General features: G+C 36.2%; 1 protein-coding gene and 1 pseudogene across 1 annotated transcript in view; both read left to right on the top strand.

The window, feature by feature from the left end:
• Nucleotides 1-3,774: 3,774 nt before the first annotated feature.
• The window catches only part of LOC107558218 (gastrula zinc finger protein XlCGF57.1-like), a 32,086-nt gene continuing 16,963 nt past the window's right edge, over nucleotides 3,775-18,897 (top strand). Inside the window, exons 1-2 of the mRNA XM_016241843.1 lie at nucleotides 3,775-3,844; nucleotides 10,607-10,752. Coding sequence (XP_016097329.1) covers nucleotides 10,668-10,752 — 85 coding nt within the window. The 5' untranslated portion in view covers nucleotides 3,775-3,844; nucleotides 10,607-10,667. The remainder of the gene's footprint in view (nucleotides 3,845-10,606; nucleotides 10,753-18,897) is intronic.
• Nucleotides 13,188-16,033, top strand: LOC107558221 (gastrula zinc finger protein XlCGF8.2DB-like; annotated as a pseudogene).

The following is an 18,897-nucleotide window of genomic DNA, read 5'->3' as shown; positions in this document are numbered from 1 at the left end:
GATTGCAGAACGATTTCTTCGATTTCATAATCGCGTGATTAAGGCCCGCAACATATTTCATAGTATTCGAAGCAGTGATAAAGGTTATGTCGATTAGTAGTGCATTATTATATACTTTATTATAATGAAAATTATAATAAGATGAACTCAGATAAACCATATATTGCCGTAGTCGTGTGTTTATTAGTCACGCTGAATTAATGAAAGCAGTTGAATCTTCTGTTTATTCAGCTGCAGCGATAGGCATTTTCTGGGTTTCTTCTGCGAGGCGCATTTGGAGTTTCAGCGCGAGAGCGCCCTCTGGCCTTTAGATAGAGATTTACTGCTGATCACAGAACCGTGCTTCACTGAAAGATATGCATGCTTCTGCCTAATCACGATTTATTGCCTTTGCGATTTAATTTCGATTAATCGTGCCGCCCTAGCGACACGTCAGCGAGCCTTTTTGACTCTTCGTTGAGTAGTTCACACATAAAGACTGCCGAGCGCTGATCACCCGCTGATTTCCCCCGATCACCGCCCGACCTGTCGGCGAGCTCGTTAACTTGCAAATCGGGCTTAAAATCCTGTAGTGTGAACTAGGCATTAGGCTCAGTCAGAGTCATAGTTAAGACTCTTCATATTCAGTTGTTTATGATTGATTTAATGTTTGTAGATTATATTTATAGATTAACTTTTTATTAAAACATTTGCTACTTGTTTGTAAAAAAAAGCTGTTACACATGTTTGTGTTCTCGTTGCATTTACACAGTTTTAACCAGCAGGTGTCATCAGCATGCTCACTTCGAAACTGTATCATTTTCTAAATCAACGGCTTCAAATGACAGTTTAAAGTGGAAATGAAGCAGGGAGCAAGTGAGCAAGGGCGCTGCCATCTTGCAGTACCACAGCGTGTGACGTCACGGGGTTGGTTCGCTCCATTGTCCACTACTAGCTATATTTCAGCTACAATTTATATTGCTGTGGCTGTTGTTCTTGAAAATACTTAATCTGCAGTAACCTTTTGGCTGTAAATAAATGCATTTAGTGTTATTACTGGAATTTGCAGTTTTTTTTGTATATATGCAGAGTTCAAGAGCAAAGCGTGATAGAAAGGCCTAGGGTATGGTGGAGGAAACACCATCTGAGTCAAAGTGAGGATGATGCTAGTGTTAATGAGGAGGAATGGCTGCCAAAAAAAGAAGGATTAGCTGTTTTTTTTTAATCCACAGGAGAAGGAAATAGAAAGTATTCTTCAATTGTGTTTGCAATATTTGAAGCTATACATATTTTTCACATGATTTATATAATTTTATTTATTGGTTTGTTAAATACAATATTACTGTATCATTTATTATGATTAAAACATCGCTTCAATTAAAAACAAAAACATATACTATCTAATCAAGTGGACATCTGAAAATCTCTCATATATTCCTAACTCATGGTATAAATAGTTCTGCGCCTAAACCTTACAATTTTATCTTTAGAAGGAATTTCACATGTTAGACGTGGAACAAACATTTCATCAGTTGTTATTTTCAGCTCATCTTTTAACAGCATATGTTTAAACATGCATGCAATCAAGAATTCAACTCTGAATACCTCTGACATTATTTAATTTATGTAATTTTATATACATTTCTATGCACTTTTGTGATTTTTGTGTGTGGACCTTTAACAGTAGGTGGCAGCATGTGCTCATGAGTCATGACCTCAGTTCGCCAGTGAAATAAAAGAAGAAGAAGAAGAAGAAAGGAGAGGCTAAAGCCAAGATCAAATATTAAATAATGCAAAATATGGCAAAAAGAATGGGAGTCTGAGTCTAAAGCTAAACACGATCACCAGTGGTGTATAAAGTACCTGAAAGCCATACTCAAGTAAAAGTACAGATATCTTACCAGAAAATGACTTTGGTAGAAGTTGAAGTCACCGTTTAGAATATTACTTGTGTTAAAGTCTTAAAGTATGTGATATTTATTGTACTTAAGTACGAAAAGTATTTTATCAATCTTAAACGTACTAAAGTATTGAAAGTAAAAGTGCAAGTAAATGCAAAATGGAAAAGAAGCAAATAAATATATATTAAAAAAATTCATACACAGCTTGAGTAGCAAGATTGTGTTCGGTTTTAACTCTTTCTTCCATTTTGTATTTTTGGGTAAGAATAAGAAGCACTTCATCCGGTATACTTAATGTCTTTCAATCTAACATAAGAAAACATTTCTGGAATCTGCATCTGAAATAGCAATAAAATGTTTTTACACAGTTTATGTATCTCAGAGGGGACATGGATGCATTTAAACTGCAGTTACAGATGCATAAATAGGCCTAATGTTTTGTTTTTAACATAAAACGTTGAATACGGAATCAGTATTACTGATATTTGAAATAATTTAAAACATGAAAAAATGGTCAAAATGTGAAATTAAAACCGCCAGTAGGTGGCAGCAAGTGATTATAAATGAGTGAGTCATTGAGATTTAACCGATTCGTTCAGACGGCTTATTCTTTCAGGAACAAAGCATTTGACTGTGTTAATGAGTGAATCACTGAATCATTTATTCAACCGATTTGTTCAAAAAGCTGATTCATTCAATAAGTAAACACCATCCATTGCTCAGAGGCGCAAAACAGTGCTGTGATCTTTGTTTGGAACTATTTTCTTTATCAAAATTGAGCAAAAACAAGCAATATCATGTCTAAAATGTAAGTCGCTTATTGCTTTTCTGAACTTGTATAAACTGATTATTAAATGTGTTATCATGCTGATATTTGCAGAAAAACGGTACTCTTTGTGTGATATAGATTAAGTTAACTATATTAAATTATATAAATATAAAAAGCATACAGAAGCATTTTTGCCATCTACAATTTAGAAAGCCTGGAATTTGGAGTTTTAATAGACTAATAAATCATGTGCATGCACTCTGTGTGATTTGGTGAAACAGCCTACTTGATAATGTCAGATCGCACATCATTACAACAACACTTACCATATTATCGCAGACGAGGCTGTATCGCACCCCTCAGACTCGACTTGAGTGGAAAATTAATCATCCGCAGTTGTGCGCACACTTGTTTGCACGTGAGCAAAGGTGTTTTTAGGAGTCTAACTTGCATGCGCCAGACCACTGATTCGTCAAGCCTGCTTCTCTACAGTCCGTGTTCTTCTGACTTCTGACTATTTTGTAGTAAGTAACGAATATGCTTCGGGGAAATGTATCGGAGTAAAAGTAAAAGTTGGCTGAAATATAAAAACTCAAGTAAAGTACAGATACTCCCAAAAAATACTTAAGTACTGTATCGAAGTATTATTACTTCATTACATTACACCACTGACTATCACACAAATCAAATAAATGGAGGGAAAAGGATAGCTATGGCAAACAGGCGAAAAGAAGTGCTATATTCAAGGTTAAGACTAGGTCATGCTGGACTGAATGACACATTGCAGATAGTAGGGAAGAGTAATGGACGATGCACAAGATGTCAAACTAAGGAAGATGTAGAACATGTCTTATTTAGATGCATTAAATACCATGAATGCAGACAGAAATAGAAGGAGGAAATGAAATTGATGATATTCTTAGAGAACACGGGATGGAAAGAAACGGAGAAAAGCTTTGTTTATATTCCTTAAAAATTCATTTAGGAATTGTTGAAAATTTGTGATTTTTTTTTATTTTTATAAAGTAAAGTATCTGCCAAGTTGCTCTACACACTCCTGTACAGTAGGTGGCGGTATGCAATAATTTCAAGTTGCAAATGCAAGAAGAAGAAAAGGACTTTTATTTTGTTCTGGCATGTGCTGTCATAAGGCTGCGCTGGGCTCCTGCATCTGTTGCGAGTCGCCTGAAGAAAGGTTTGTGTTTTAACCATTAAGCAGTGTTTAAATCCGTGCAACCAGTTCAAATAAGTTTATCTGACCGGACAATGCAGGCTAGACTGGGAACATCATACTCTAGGGTTTATGCAGTTGAAAATGGGACACCACAAGGAAGTGTATGCAGTCCCCTTCTATTTCATATAATGATCAATTATATATTTAATGAGGTGGAAAAATGAATGGGGAAGTCAGTGTATGCAGATGATGGTGCACTTTGGTAGAAATATAACTTACACAGTTAAGAAAGTTCAGCAGGCGGTAAACAAAGTTGAAGAGTGGGCAAAGAAGTGGGGCTTTCGAATATCAGTAGAGAAAACACCGGTAATATGTTTCACAAAGAAGAGAAATGTTCGCATTTAGTTATCTCTTTATGGAAAGCAATTGGAGCAGGTATCAGAGGTAAGGTTTCTTGGAGTGTGGTTAGATGAGAAACTGAACTTTATGTAAGAAAGCACTGAAAGTTATGAGATGTTTAGCGGGTAGTGAATGGGGGGCTAGCCGTAGTTCTCTCAGAAACATATATCTGGCAGTTATTAGGTCGGCAATTGATTATGGATGTATGGCATACGGATCAGCAAGCCAGCATGTACTGGGAAAAATAGACAAGGTGCAGACACAAGCTTTGAGAATATGCTGCGGAGCATTGAGAACATCACCCAAAGCTGCACTGCAGGTGGAAATGGGTGAAATGCCTTTAGAAGAAAGACGTATGCAATTAAAAATGGCTTACTGGGTATCTTTAAAAGGCCACAATAGTAAACATCCAACTAAGGCGATTTTTGAAGAATGCTGGGAACATGAGAGAGCAAATATAAAAAGCATTGGTTGGATAGCAGAAGAAATGGCACAAACAATGGATTTAGTGAATAGGAAATATAGTGATGCAGTGCCTATATCTGCGCTCCCACCGTGGGCATTTAAAATGCCTGCAATAGACCTGTATCTACTAGAAGTGGAAAAATCAAATAGTGGTGCAATTAATGAAGTAAATCATTACATTGAACAGTTATACTATGACAATGTACACATTTATACAGATGGATCAAAAGATCCAGAATCTAATAAGACAGGAATAGCAATAGTCATACCACAACAAGAAGTAATTATTGTGAAAAGAACACCAGACTAGTTGATTGCTATTGTTTTAGCTTTACATTGGTTGGAAGACACGCCGACTAAGAAAGCAGTTTTATGCTCAGATTCACTGGCGGCTCTAAAAAGCTAAGTCGGGACAATCAAATTGCAGACAAGATATTATTATAGAAGTCATGCAACTGCTATATAGACTTCATGCTCATGACAGGGTTGTTTCATTTTTGTGGATCCCAGCACATGTTGGAATAGATGGGAGCGAGATGGCAGATAAACATGCTAAGAGATCGTTGAATAAAAATAATGTAGAAATTGATGTAAAAATCTAAATAATGAGACTGTAAGTGATTTTAAAAGAAGAGAAGACGTAATAATAGCGAGATTAAGATTAGGACATTCATCTTTAAATGGAAACTTACATAAAATCAGGAAACATCCTTCTGGATTATGTAGATCTTGTGGCGAGATTGAAACAGTTGAGCATATTTTATTACAGTGTAGAGCATATAGTAAAGAGAGACAGATGCTGGAAACAAAGATACAATCAAACGGTGCAAATAATATGACATTAGAACTAATATTAGGTCATAGAAAATTCAGAAGAATGATAATAAGTTATCTAATAGACACGGGGATCTTCATGAGAATATATGGAATAATTGTATGTAATTTTATTTATTATTTTTTATAAAGCCTTCTCATTGTCACTCCACACTCCAGTTCAGTTGGTGGCGGTAATGCACCAAAAGTTGGCTTGCCCACCGCCAATAAACGCTACAAGAAGAAGAAATAAGTTTATCATTTTTGCAAGAACTGTAAAACGAAAAATCTATTATTGAATATAACATTGTAATGCTTTATCTAACATTAATGAACGTTATGTTTGTGAGTAAAACGCATCCACATGAGTAACAAAAAGCACGTCTTATTTTGATCCCTATATCGTAAATCAATTTATCGTAAACACAAATTCAGTCTCTTGCAAGCAAGGATGAGAGAAACAGAGCTCAGAGTCAATTGAACCAGTTAATTCACAAAATGATTCCGCAAGCAACAACAGCTGTTCAACACAAAACTATTTTTTTCAAAACTTTTACGACAGAAGAAATAAGGGGCGAATTCCAAACAGAAGTGAGTATCCCTATGCCCTACTACCTTCAAAGGGCAGAGCCCTTGAAATGTGTCCTATGAAGGGTGCAGGGTATTACCGTCTCGTATAAGCGTTTGGAACTCTTGTAATGCTTTATCTAACATTAATGAACGTTATGTTTGTGAGTAAAGCGCATCCACATGAGTAACAAAAAGCACGTCTTATTTTGATCCCTATATCGTAAATCAATTTATCGTAAACACAAATTCAGTCTCTTGCAAGCAAGGATGAGAGAAACAGAGCTCAGAGTCAATTGAACCAGTTAATTCACAAAATGATTCCACAAGCAACAACAGCTGTTCAACACAAAACTATTTTTTTCAAAACTTTTACGACAGAAGAAATAAGGGGCGAATTCCAAACAGAAGTGAGTATCCCTATGCCCTACTACCTTCAAAGGGCAGAGCCCTTGAAGTGTGTCCTATGAAGGGTGCAGGGTATTACCGTCTCGTATAAGCGTTTGGAACTCCCTCGGCGAAGGGAATGACTGACCAGATGTTACCTTGACAACGCTGCGCGTGCGTGCAGCATTCAGCACTCCATCAGTTGTTGTTGCTGCAAATAAATATTTATTCTTATTACTTTATTCAAATATTGTCTAATTGTGTCTTATTTACTATTAAACGTTTTCAAAATAAATGTGCTTACACTACCGTCTTAAATCATATTTCTATCACTGACAAAAAAATATGTTGTCTTACATTAAAATAGACAAATTTAATTAGCCTATTATATTTATGTTTGTATGTGAACTCGAAATCAACCCCAACTGTGCTTTAAAAAGCATCACATAATAATAGCAAGATTAAGATTAGGACATTCATCTTTAAATGGAAACTTACATAAAATCAGGAAACATCCTTCTGGATTATGTAGATCTTGTGGCGAGATTGAAACAGTTGAGCATATTTTATTACAGTGTAGAGCATATAGTAAAGAGAGACAGATGCTGGAAACAAAGATACAATCAAACGGTGCAAATAATATGACATTAGAACTAATATTAGGTCATAGAAAATTCAGAAGAATGATAATAAGTTATCTAATAGACACGGGGATCTTCATGAGAATATATGGAATAATTGTATGTAATTTTATTTATTATTTTTTATAAAGCCTTCTCATTGTCACTCCACACTCCAGTTCAGTTGGTGGCGGTAGTGCACCAAAAGTTGGCTTGCCCACCGCCAATAAACGCTACAAGAAGAAGAAATAAGTTTATCATTTTTGCAAGAACTGTAAAACGAAAAATCTATTATTGAATATAACATTGTAATGCTTTATCTAACATTAATGAACGTTATGTTTGTGAGTAAAACGCATCCACATGAGTAACAAAAAGCACGTCTTATTTTGATCCCTATATCGTAAATCAATTTATCGTAAACACAAATTCAGTCTCTTGCAAGCAAGGATGAGAGAAACAGAGCTCAGAGTCAATTGAACCAGTTAATTCACAAAATGATTCCACAAGCAACAACAGCTGTTCAACACAAAACTATTTTTTTCAAAACTTTTACGACAGAAGAAATAAGGGGCGAATTCCAAACAGAAGTGAGTATCCCTATGCCCTACTACCTTCAAAGGGCAGAGCCCTTGAAATGTGTCCTATGAAGGGTGCAGGGTATTACCGTCTCGTATAAGCGTTTGGAACTCCCTCGGCGAAGGGAATGACTGACCAGATGTTACCTTGACAACGCTGCGCGTGCGTGCAGCATTCAGCACTCCATCAGTTGTTGTTGCTGCAAATAAATATTTATTCTTATTACTTTATTCAAATATTGTCTAATTGTGTCTTATTTACTATTAAACGTTTTCAAAATAAATGTGCTTACACTACCGTCTTAAATCATATTTCTATCACTGACAAAAAAATATGTTGTCTTACATTAAAATAGACAAATTTAATTAGCCTATTATATTTATGTTTGTATGTGAACTCGAAATCAACCCCAACTGTGCTTTAAAAAGCATCACAAGATCTCCTAACCGAAGATCACATGATCACAAACGGAAATCACTTCCATGAAGTGACCATCGCATGTTCCCTTCGCTAACGGACTTCTGGAAGGGATTCAGTTGTTCACTTTCGTTTGGAACGTCCCTACAAATGCCGTCCCCTTCCCAAAGTGCCCTTTAAGGGCGCAAAAAAAGCCGTTTGGAATTCGCACAAGGTTTGGGGTGGTTAAGGCTAGAAGGGATACAGCAAAAACTACTGGGCATGCGCACATCAATACAGCGTAATTTTTCTCACACTGTACAACAATAATTACTATTTTTGCATTATTGTAAGGGGTAGTTTTAGGATTGGGGTAGGTGTAGACGTTAATAAAACGCAATCTAATAGGTTGAAAAGTCAATTTATTGTTAGCTTCCGGTAGGGCTGTATGATTAATCGAATGTAATTGTCATGCGCATCTTGCCAGTGAAGCCGGTTCTGTGATTAGTAGTAAATCTGCAGCACGTGCTTTCAGATGGAGCAGCATTTACTACACAGAGCCGTAATTAGTCTCAGCCTCAGACGTCACGCCCACGGAACGTTGGCTAAACATCTGCATATTCTGTGTGGTAGTCAGTTCACAGCAGTGATAGAAATGAATCTTTCCCAATAAGTTTAAATGGATTTTTACCTTTTATAGGCATTTTTACCTTTTTTAAGCCGTTTTTTCTAAAAGTGTGCATCAACTTTTCAGTCAAATTCTTAAATTGAATCAGTCGATTAGAATAAGTCATTTGGGCTGTTACCAGACAAATGAAATTAGTATTGACAAAATACATTTTGCAATGCAGAGAAAACACAGAAGCTGCATTAGAAGGGGCATTTAGATGCATTTATACGCTGTTTAATGCAGGACATTAATGTTTTAACCTGCAGTTACAAATGCATTAATACTGTTTTGATATTTTAAACACAAAACGTTGAATACTGATATTTGTAATTATAAAAAAAAATTTAAATAAAAAGATACTTTAAATGTGAAATTAAAACTGCCAGTAGGTGGCAGCAAGTCACTGTTAATAAGTGAGTAATTGCGATTGAACCGAATCATTTAAACGATTGGTTGATTCATTCAGGAAGGAAACCGCATCATGTTGCTCAGACATGCAAAATTGGAATTATATTTGTTGGCGAAATAAAGCAAGAATAGTCAATATTGTGTCAACAACATAAGTGCCTTAATATTAAATTCTTGTTTATTGAACTGCTGTATAAAATCAATATTACATTTGTGTGATACATTCTCCGGAGTTAATAAACCCGACCTGATATTTTTATTTATTATTTGTTTGACAGGGAAAGCTGTGCGTAAACAGAAACACACACGCACACACATATATATTTATAAATAAATATATATATTTATTTATTTAACATATAAAGAAAAAAGGGCACTTTCTCTTGAGGAATAAAAAGGGCAGGTGCTCAAGCCTCATTTGATGTCTATGTGTGCACGTGCCTGTTTATTATAATAAAAATTATAATAAGACGAATTCAGATAAACCATATATTGTTGTATTAGTCACGTTGAATTAATGAAAGCAGTTAAATCTTCTGTTTATTCAGCAACCGTTATAGGCATTTCCTGGGTTTCTTCTGCGGGTCGTATTTGGAGTTTCAGCGCGAGAGCTCCCTCTGGTCTTCGGATGGAGATTTACTGCTGATCACAGAACCGTGCTTCACTGAAAGATACGCATGACAATCGCAGCTTCTGCCTAATCACGATTTATTGCCTTTGCGATTTAATTTCTATTAATTGTGCAACCCTAGCTTCCGGTTTTTGCTGTATCCCTTCTAGCCACAACCGTTTGGGGTAGCAATTCCAGGAAAGTAAATACAAATTGATAAAAGAACTTCTAATAAATTAGGGGTGTGTAGAGATATTAACTGCATTGCATTGGGTGGAAAAGGTAGGACAGGGAGACGTTTTGATATGCTCTGACTCTTTTCAAGTTTCAAAATGTTTAAGGTAATTTCACTCAAAAACTCGGCAAGAAATTCCGTATGAAATGCTTCAGTTAAACACAAGAATAGTAAATAAGGTATGTCAAGTAAGTTTTATGTGGGTCCCAGCACAGTTGGGATTGGGGTTAATGAAATGGTGGATAGGCTGGCTAAAAGGGCACTCACAAAAGAGAATGTAGAAATGCAAGATCTTATAAGTAAAGCAGAGGTTAAATGCTTAATATGGGAGAAAATCAATGAAAGGTGGGATAGAGAGGAGAAAGGGAGACAGTTATACCAAATTCAAAGAAATGTTAAAGAGGGAATTTTTTTGTTAAATGCACACAAAGAGAGAACAGATCAAGTTTTATTTGAACAAATTATCTGATCCACACTCCGGAGCAGAAGGGGGTGGTAATACACCTATAATCTGAATGCCAACTGCCATTAAACTAATAATAATAAGAAGAAGAGACTTTTACGACCAAATCAGCAAATGTTTTCATGAAAGTTTTTCTTTCTCTTCATTATTTTCATGCTAAACATGACACAGTGCCCAAAGATGCTGAAGAACGCCTGGTGAAGCAACTGAGATCCATGTGAATGTTATAAAGATGCCGTTTATTAAAGAGGAGAGTGAAGATGTGAAGATTAAAGAAGCATTCAGAGTGAAACATGAAGATATTGAGGAACAAACAGGTTGGTTTTCATTCTCAAAGCTGAACTCAGTCATTTTTGAAGAATGTCACACAAGTGGCCAAAAATAAGTGGTTTTATGTGATATTGAGTGGGTCGCACATGTGGACAGACATGTTGAGATGACATGACCAGCCTATGGACATGTGTTACAAAATATGCGTTACTAAATATTTTTGTGTTGCACCATTAAAATGAGTTGAAACTTAACTCTACATAGAAAACTTTACAACATTAACAGAAGCCTCTGACCAGGAGTAATGACTGGAATGAAACAGAAGATTTATTGAATTGCATCAGTAAGCTCATTTATAGCACTTACACTTTTTTACTTTTTAAGAGAGAAAACATTATGTAAATAAATTACTTTTAGCAGTTCTTTAACATAAACATGATCTAAACGGCAGACTTCACCTCATCACTCTGTGTTGTGCATGCCAAAAATTTTTATTTCTCCTTAATAATTGCTAATTATAAATTTGATTTACATATATAAATACCTACTATGCTGTTGTGCATGCCAAAAAACAACAATGATAATAAAATATAAAAATATTTTGTTTATTTCTCTAATTGCAAATGCTGTTTTTAAATGTTATTTACATATAAACTACTTCGTATGTTGTATCATTTTATTGGAAACTTATTTTCACTGTTATGTTGTTACGGGGCTGATGATCGCTGAGAGAGTGATAAATGCTATACAATACTCAGCAGCTTGACGGGGATCAGAGTGAGTGTTATATAGGGAAGGTGTGATTGATGACATCTGTGTGCAATCAACTGTGTGTGTGTAATCAGTGCAATGGATGATAGGAACTGTAGTCCGGGTGAAGTGCAACAGTGGTGTGGTGCAAGAGTCCATAGTAGTGGAAGGGTGACCTCTGGTGGAAAGCAGACGGAAGTTCATAGATCGGATTTGTGACATATGTGAGACGAAATATATACACTGACATTCACATCATTTTGACAGCTTCGTTTGGATTTGAAAGATGCTGTTGGATTATAGAAGGTAAACGTTGTAGCCATTAAAGAAAGTTTTAGTTTCATATTCATGTTTAAATATAATACTATTTGTTTAAAATTTGAATTGAATCTAGGTTGTATATAAAAATTAACACCGTTACAGACTAGCTAGTAGTTACTAAGCCTCTGGGGAGGACAGTTTATAAAATAACTTATGAATGGCTGGTGCAACACTGAGCTCTATGTGGCAGTAGTCTTGTGGGATATTCTTGGCATTGGGTCCCAAAACGTAAATGAGCTACTTTTCCCTCTACCTAGGCACATCATATCATGAAACCACAACAGCAGGCATTTAGAGAACAATACATTTAAAATAATAATAAATTCATTTAAAAGGAAGCACTATAGTTCAGGTGGGGTCAGGCAAACATATACAAAAAAAGTAATGTGACAAGAAAGAAAAACAAATGACATGCCAACAGTCAGAGATCAATTCAGACACCTGAATTGGTGTCAGCCATGTCACAAGGAGAAGTAAAAAAATAGAAATGCAGGGATAAACAATATCAGCAAACAACAAAGACATATAGGACATAACAGTTGATATTAAACCCAGCATGCAGTCACTTTAGTGTTGATAAAATTGGGCTTATGTGATTATATTGCTTGGATCTATTAAGCTCTCTAGCTGTTGCATTTTGAACCAACTAGACTCTTCTTCCACCTAGAAATGTTACAGGTTATAAATTACCATCCCTTCTGTCTTTGATATCATCAAAATACTCTGCCAACTTGAGAGTTTTACAGTTTTGTCAGGTTGTAAGGAAATATAAAACAGAATATCATTGTCATAACAGTGGAAACTAATAACAATATCTCTAATAGTAAACATATACCAAGAGAAAAGCAAAGGACCTAATACTGAGCCCTGTGCCACTCCAAAATTGTGTCTGATGAGGTGTCTCTTCATACAAACAAAGTTGTAATGGTTGAATAGCTTGGATGTTGATAAAATTGGGCTTATGTGATTATATTGCTTGGATCTATTAAGCTCTCTAGCTGTTGCATTTTGAACCAACTAGACTCTTCTTCCACCTAGAAATGTTACAGGTTAAAAAATGACCATCCCTTCTGTCTTTGCTATCATCAAAATACTCTGCCAACTTGAGAGTTTTGCAGTTTTGTCAGGTTGTAAGGAAATATAAAACAGAATATCATTGTCATAACAGTGGAAACTAATAACAATATCTCTAATAGTAAACATATACCAAGAGAAAAGCAAAGGACCTAATACTGAGCCCTATGCCACTCCAAAATTGTGTCTGATGAGGTGTCTCTTCATACAAACAAAGTTGTAATGGTTGAATAGCTTGGACCTGAATGTGTTAATGCTTGTCCACAAATGGCAACATAATTCTCGAGCTATCCAAGAGAATGTCAAAGTCTATGTTGTCGAAAGAAAACTTGTAACTTTTATAAGTACAGTTTCAGCTCTACGATGTGACTTAATTCCTGAAATTCTTCACAATCCTCCATACTGTTTCTCAGCAAAACTGAACATTTGTTAAGAGGACAATATTTTTCTAATGTTTTGGACATAAATGATAGATCTGAGATCGCTCTATAGCACATTCACACAAAAAAATAGGCTAAATGTGCCTAATGCAGAAATTCAGGAGCAACTTGTCTTAATAAGATAAAATCAAATTTTTGTTGAATACAGCCCCAATTCTTCTGGGTCAAATAGTTTTTAGTTTTTTTTGACGAGGGCTTTGATAATTGTTAGCTTGAAAGTATTTGGGACGTGTCCTTAAAGGGATAGTAAACCCAAAAATGAAAATTAGCCCATTATTTACTCACCCTCAAGCCATCCTAGGTGTATATGACTTTCTTCTTTCAGATGAATTCAATCGGAGTTATATTAAAAATTGACTTTGATCTTCCAAGCTGTTTAATGGCACTCAGCGGGTGTCGCATTGCTTCTGTCCAAAAGAAGTGAAATAAAGCGCATCCATCCATAATAAAAAGTGCCTCACGCGGCTCCGGGGGGTGAACAAAGGCCTCCTGTAGCAAATCAATGCACTTTTGTAAGAAAAATATCCATATTCAAAACGTAATAATCACTTTAATGTAGCTTGCAGAAAATCAATGTTTGTTAGCAGGAGCAAAGGAAGCAAAGTTTCCTTACTTTAGCAAGGGAAAACCAGTCTCCTCTTGGCTTACATCGAAATCCTCTGACATTCTTCTTTACAAATCCTCGTTTTGTACTTCTAATAAGTGACCGTTGTTTTGTTTTGATCTCTCCCCTACACTTCCACGTGCGTCACTTCTGAGCGGCGCATGCGCATAGCTGACCTCATACGTCATCCGCCGGAGCTGCTTCCGTGTACAACAGTGAGCGCAAGCTAGATTAAATTGATTATTATGTTTTAAATATGGTTATTTTTCTTACAAAAAAACGCATCGATTCGCTACAGGAGGACTTTGTTCACCCCCCGGAGCCGTGTGAGGCACTTTTTATTATGGATGGATGCACTTTATTTCACTTCTTTTGGACTGATGCAAGCAACACCCGCTGACTGCCATTAAACAGCTTGAAAGATCAAAGACAATTTTTAATATAACTCCGACTGGATTCGTCTGAAAGAAGAAAGTCATATACACCTAGGATGCCTTGAGGGTGAGTAATTCATGGGCTAATTTTCATTTTTGGGTGAACTAACCCTTTAAGAATGCTGAGAGTGAACAATATGGTGAAGAGGTTCTGGGAGTTGCTTAGTGTGAATAGTATCTAGCATACAGTACATGTTTTGCTTTTGAAGCTTTACATGTCTAATTGTTTAGATGTCTGTTGTTTTGTACCATTAAACGGGTTATTTGTTGCTGTTTTTTTCTTTCTTTCATTTTAGACCTGATGCTGCTGAAAGAGGAGAATCAAGAACTGAATGATAAAGATGAAAAACATGATTTCATGGCTGAAGAAAAGGCTTTTAGTTGCTCTGAGACTAAAAAGACTTTGTCTAGAAAAAAAGCTAAAAAGACAGCGACTAAAGGTAATTTCATTTGCCAACAGTGTGGAAAGATTTAAAAAAAAAATAGAAACCTTACAGTCCACATGAGAGTTCACACTGGAGAGAAGCCTTACACATGCCAGCAGTGTAGAAAGAGTTTCAGTCAAAAAGTAAGTCTGAAAGCCCACATGAGAGTTCACACTGGAGAGAACCCTTTCACCTGCCAACAGTGTGGAAAAAGTTTCAATAGAAAGGGAAACCTAACAGTCCACATGAGAATTCACACTAGAGAGAGCCCATTCTCCTGCCAACAGTGTGGAAAAAGCTTCACTCAGAAAGGAAGCCTTAAAGTCCACATGAGAATTCACACTGGCGAAAACCCTTTCACCTGCCAGGAGTGTGGAAAAGGTTTCATTCGAAAAGCAAGTCTTAAAAGCCACATGAGAGTTCACACTGGAGAGAAGCCTTTCACGTGCCCTCAATGTGGAACGAGTTTTAAACATAAAGGAACCCTTAATGCCCACATGAGAATTCACACTGGAGAGAAGCCGTTCGTATGCGGTCAGTGTGGAAAGAGTTTCAGATTTACAGTAACTCTTAGTCACCACATGCGGATTCACTCAAGAGAGAACCGTTTTATGTCATCAGTGTGGAAGGAATTTCACATACAGGAATCATCTCAAGAATCATGTAAAGATCCATTTGGTAGAGAAGCCTTTCATGTGCCATCACTGTGGAAAGACTTGCAAAAACAAAACAAACCTTGAGGTGCACATAAGAGTTCACACTGGAGAGAAGCCTTTCACCTGCCCTCGGTGTGGAAAGCATTTTGCACTCAAAGGAAACCTTGAGGTTCACATGAGGCTTCACACTGGAGAGAAGCTTTACAAGTGTCTTAAATGTAAGAAGAATTTCACATATCATAGAGAACTGAAATGTCATTTGCAAACTCATTCTGAAAAGAAACCACAACATTCGTAGTGCAACCAGAAGTTTACTAAGATGAGTCATTTAAAAATTCATTTGTGCGTTCACTCTGGAGGAAGGCGATGTAATTGTGATAAGTGTAATGAAAAATGTATTTTACCATCACACTTACAGATACACCTGAAGAGTCATGCAGATGTGAGACCCTATTCTTGTTCTTTCTGTAGAAAGAGTTTTAAATGGCTCAGCAGTTTAAAATGGCACCAGGAAACATGCATGTCTGTGAAATCAAAGCTACTTTCACACTGCAAATGAATATGGGCCAAACAGGTATTCTTCTCTCTATTATTCTTCTTTTTTGGTCCCACTTTATATTAAGTGGCCCCAATACCTGTGTTCTTACAAAGTAACTAGATGTGTACGTAGTATGTAACCACAGTGTAAGTACACATTGGTACATAGTATCTACAGCTGTAATATTTCTGTAACTACACACATGTAACAACCCCCAGAATGGTTTGTGTAAGTACAAATGTGTAACAGGACATATATAACTACATTTTGTAACAACAATATGTATAAGAGTAATTGGAACAATTTGATCTAGGGGGTGGAGATGGGTAGGTTTAGGGATATGTAAAGTGGGAGGAGTTGGATCTCAAGTTGGTGGAGTTGGTGCACCACTGTAATACCAGTGTACTTACATGGTAACTCCTCAGGAACTGTCCACTTAATATAAAGTGCAACATTCTGGACACCAACCACAATTTATATGTAAAGCCTAACTTACTGGCCGCTGCTGTGTAACATCAGAGTAATTACATGGTAAATCCATAGGAATTGTTTACTTAATATAAAGTGTAACACTTTCTTTACCAAAAAGTGCTGTTTGTCCTGTTACACATTTGTACTTTCATTACCAAAAAGTGTTGATACCAATGTCCTGTTACAAATTTAGTATTTACACATACCATTCAGTGGGTTGTTACATGTGTAGTTACACAAACATTACAGCTCTAGATACGACGTACCAATGTGTACTTACACTGGTATTAGGGCCACTTAATATAAAGTGGGACCATTTAATTTGATAGTTGTGTTTTGTCATCTGCTAAAAGGAATGACAGTTCCACTGGATGCAGCACTGGTGGAAAAGTTCATAACAGGGCTGGTGGAGGTGGAAGGATCATAGGAGTGGTGGGTGAAATGATGGATATTTTTTTTCATTTAGCACTAGTGATGCCATTACTAGTGGTGTTATGGATGCCTTCAGACCAACTGCCTCATCCTTTATACCACGAGGCAGCAGTTGTTATGAGAAAAGTGAACAATCTATTCCAATGTCTCAAATAATGATCTGCATTGTTAATTACTTTAAAGGATGTAGCAGATTGAATATTTGAAATTTAAATTCATGATGGGATTATAAATGTAAGAATCTGTTTAAGATCCGCTGAACCTAAGGTGAAGTACATTGTATTTAGCATTTAAGGTAAAGATGATAACATTAGATGGTTGATTCTGTTAAGCAAAGTTTGTAGCAAGAGTCAAAAAGACTCTCATTTTATTGAAGTCAAATGAGCTGAATTATTGAAACTCTCACCTTTTGCCTTTAATGGCTCTTGGTCCCCTGTCCCATCCTTTGAATATTTATGCTGATTGTTATAGGACTGGTGAAACTCTGTGAAACACTGTATCTGAGTCTGCGGCAGGCTCCTATACCTGCATATTACTACAAAGCATTTATTTGCATGCTTTGTTTAAGGTTGTCTCCCAGGTACTGTCTCTATCTTAATAATTAATTTAATTAATTAATAATTTATGCAGATGCTTAAAAGTGACTTACAGTGCATTCAGGCTATACGTTTTTTACCAGTATGTGTGTTCCCTGGGAATCGAACCCACAACGTTCTGCGGTGCTAACACAATGCTCTACCACTGAGCCACAGGAACATATGTGTTCATAAGTACTGTACTATCTTAAGGACTTCCCCTTAAAATGTATATAAAACTATAATGTACAGATCCCAGTAGAACAGCACATTCTTAATAAAGAATCCTTCTAAAGATACACAGTTTCCTGGTCTTTGCTTCTGAGTTTCCAACAGTAATGGCCATATCATATACAGTTGCAATCAAAATTATTCAACCCCCTTGATCTGCAAGAGATTTTGCTGCAGAGAATGACATTTTATGAAAACAATTCAACAAAGGCATCAGTGTACTATTAGAGAGAGTTTCTTAATACACATTTGAGTGATTTCTGAGAATGTAACATTGAATCATGATAAAAAATCAAATTGGCTCTAAACATTCATGTTCAAAATTATTCAAGTCATCAAAAGTCAAATTTTGTGCAGAATCTTTTATTCTTTAAAACCACCAATAAATGCAGTCTTGGCCCATTCCTCGCCGGAAAAAGCTTTCAGATCACTGAACATTTTTAGTTTGCATATTACCACTGCTTTTTTCAAATTCAACCAAATATTTTCAATGAGAGTTCAAATCTGGAGACTGAACAGGCCTCTCAAGTACATCCTATAACTGATCCCTGAACCAAGCAGAAATAGATTTGGATGTATACTTTGGGATGGCTGTCCTGCAGGAAAGTCCATTAATAATAATAATAATAATACATTTTATTTATAACGCACTTTACATTTTAAAGAAAATCTCAAAGTGCTACAAAAAGAGCCATAATAATATCAGAATGAGTTTTATTGCCAGGTATGTTTACACATACGAGGAATTTGTTTTCATGACAGAAGCTTCCACAGTGTAACAGAATGACAGTGACAGAACAAAAAACACAGATAATAAAGAAAAAAAAATGGAACAAGTAAATAAGGAATAAAAATATACAAATCGACAATTGTATGTACAGGTATATAACAATAGACAGTTGTATGTACAGGTATATTATGTGCAAATTGAAATGTAGACTGAGTGTGTGTGTTAGATAAATAAGTGTATGAGTGAATAAATAGTGTGTGTTCCACAGTTATTGTCAAGTGCTCATGAGATGGATGGCCTGAGGGAAGAAACTGTTCCTGTGTCTGGCCATTCTGGTGCTCAGAGCTCTGTAGCGTCGACCAGATGGCAACAGTTCAAAGAGGGAGTGTACTGGATGTGAGGGGTCCAGAGTGATTCTGCCAGCCCTTTTGCTCACTCTGGACGAGTACAGTTCTTGGAGAGAAGGGAGAGTTGTACCAATGATTCGCTCAGCAGTCCAGACTACCCTCTG

This window comes from Sinocyclocheilus grahami, unplaced genomic scaffold, assembly GCF_001515645.1.
Source record: "Sinocyclocheilus grahami isolate Dianchi unplaced genomic scaffold, SAMN03320097.WGS_v1.1 scaffold636.1, whole genome shotgun sequence".
NCBI classification, from domain to species: domain Eukaryota; kingdom Metazoa; phylum Chordata; class Actinopteri; order Cypriniformes; family Cyprinidae; genus Sinocyclocheilus; species Sinocyclocheilus grahami.
This window is presented reverse-complemented; position numbering and strand designations above follow the sequence as displayed.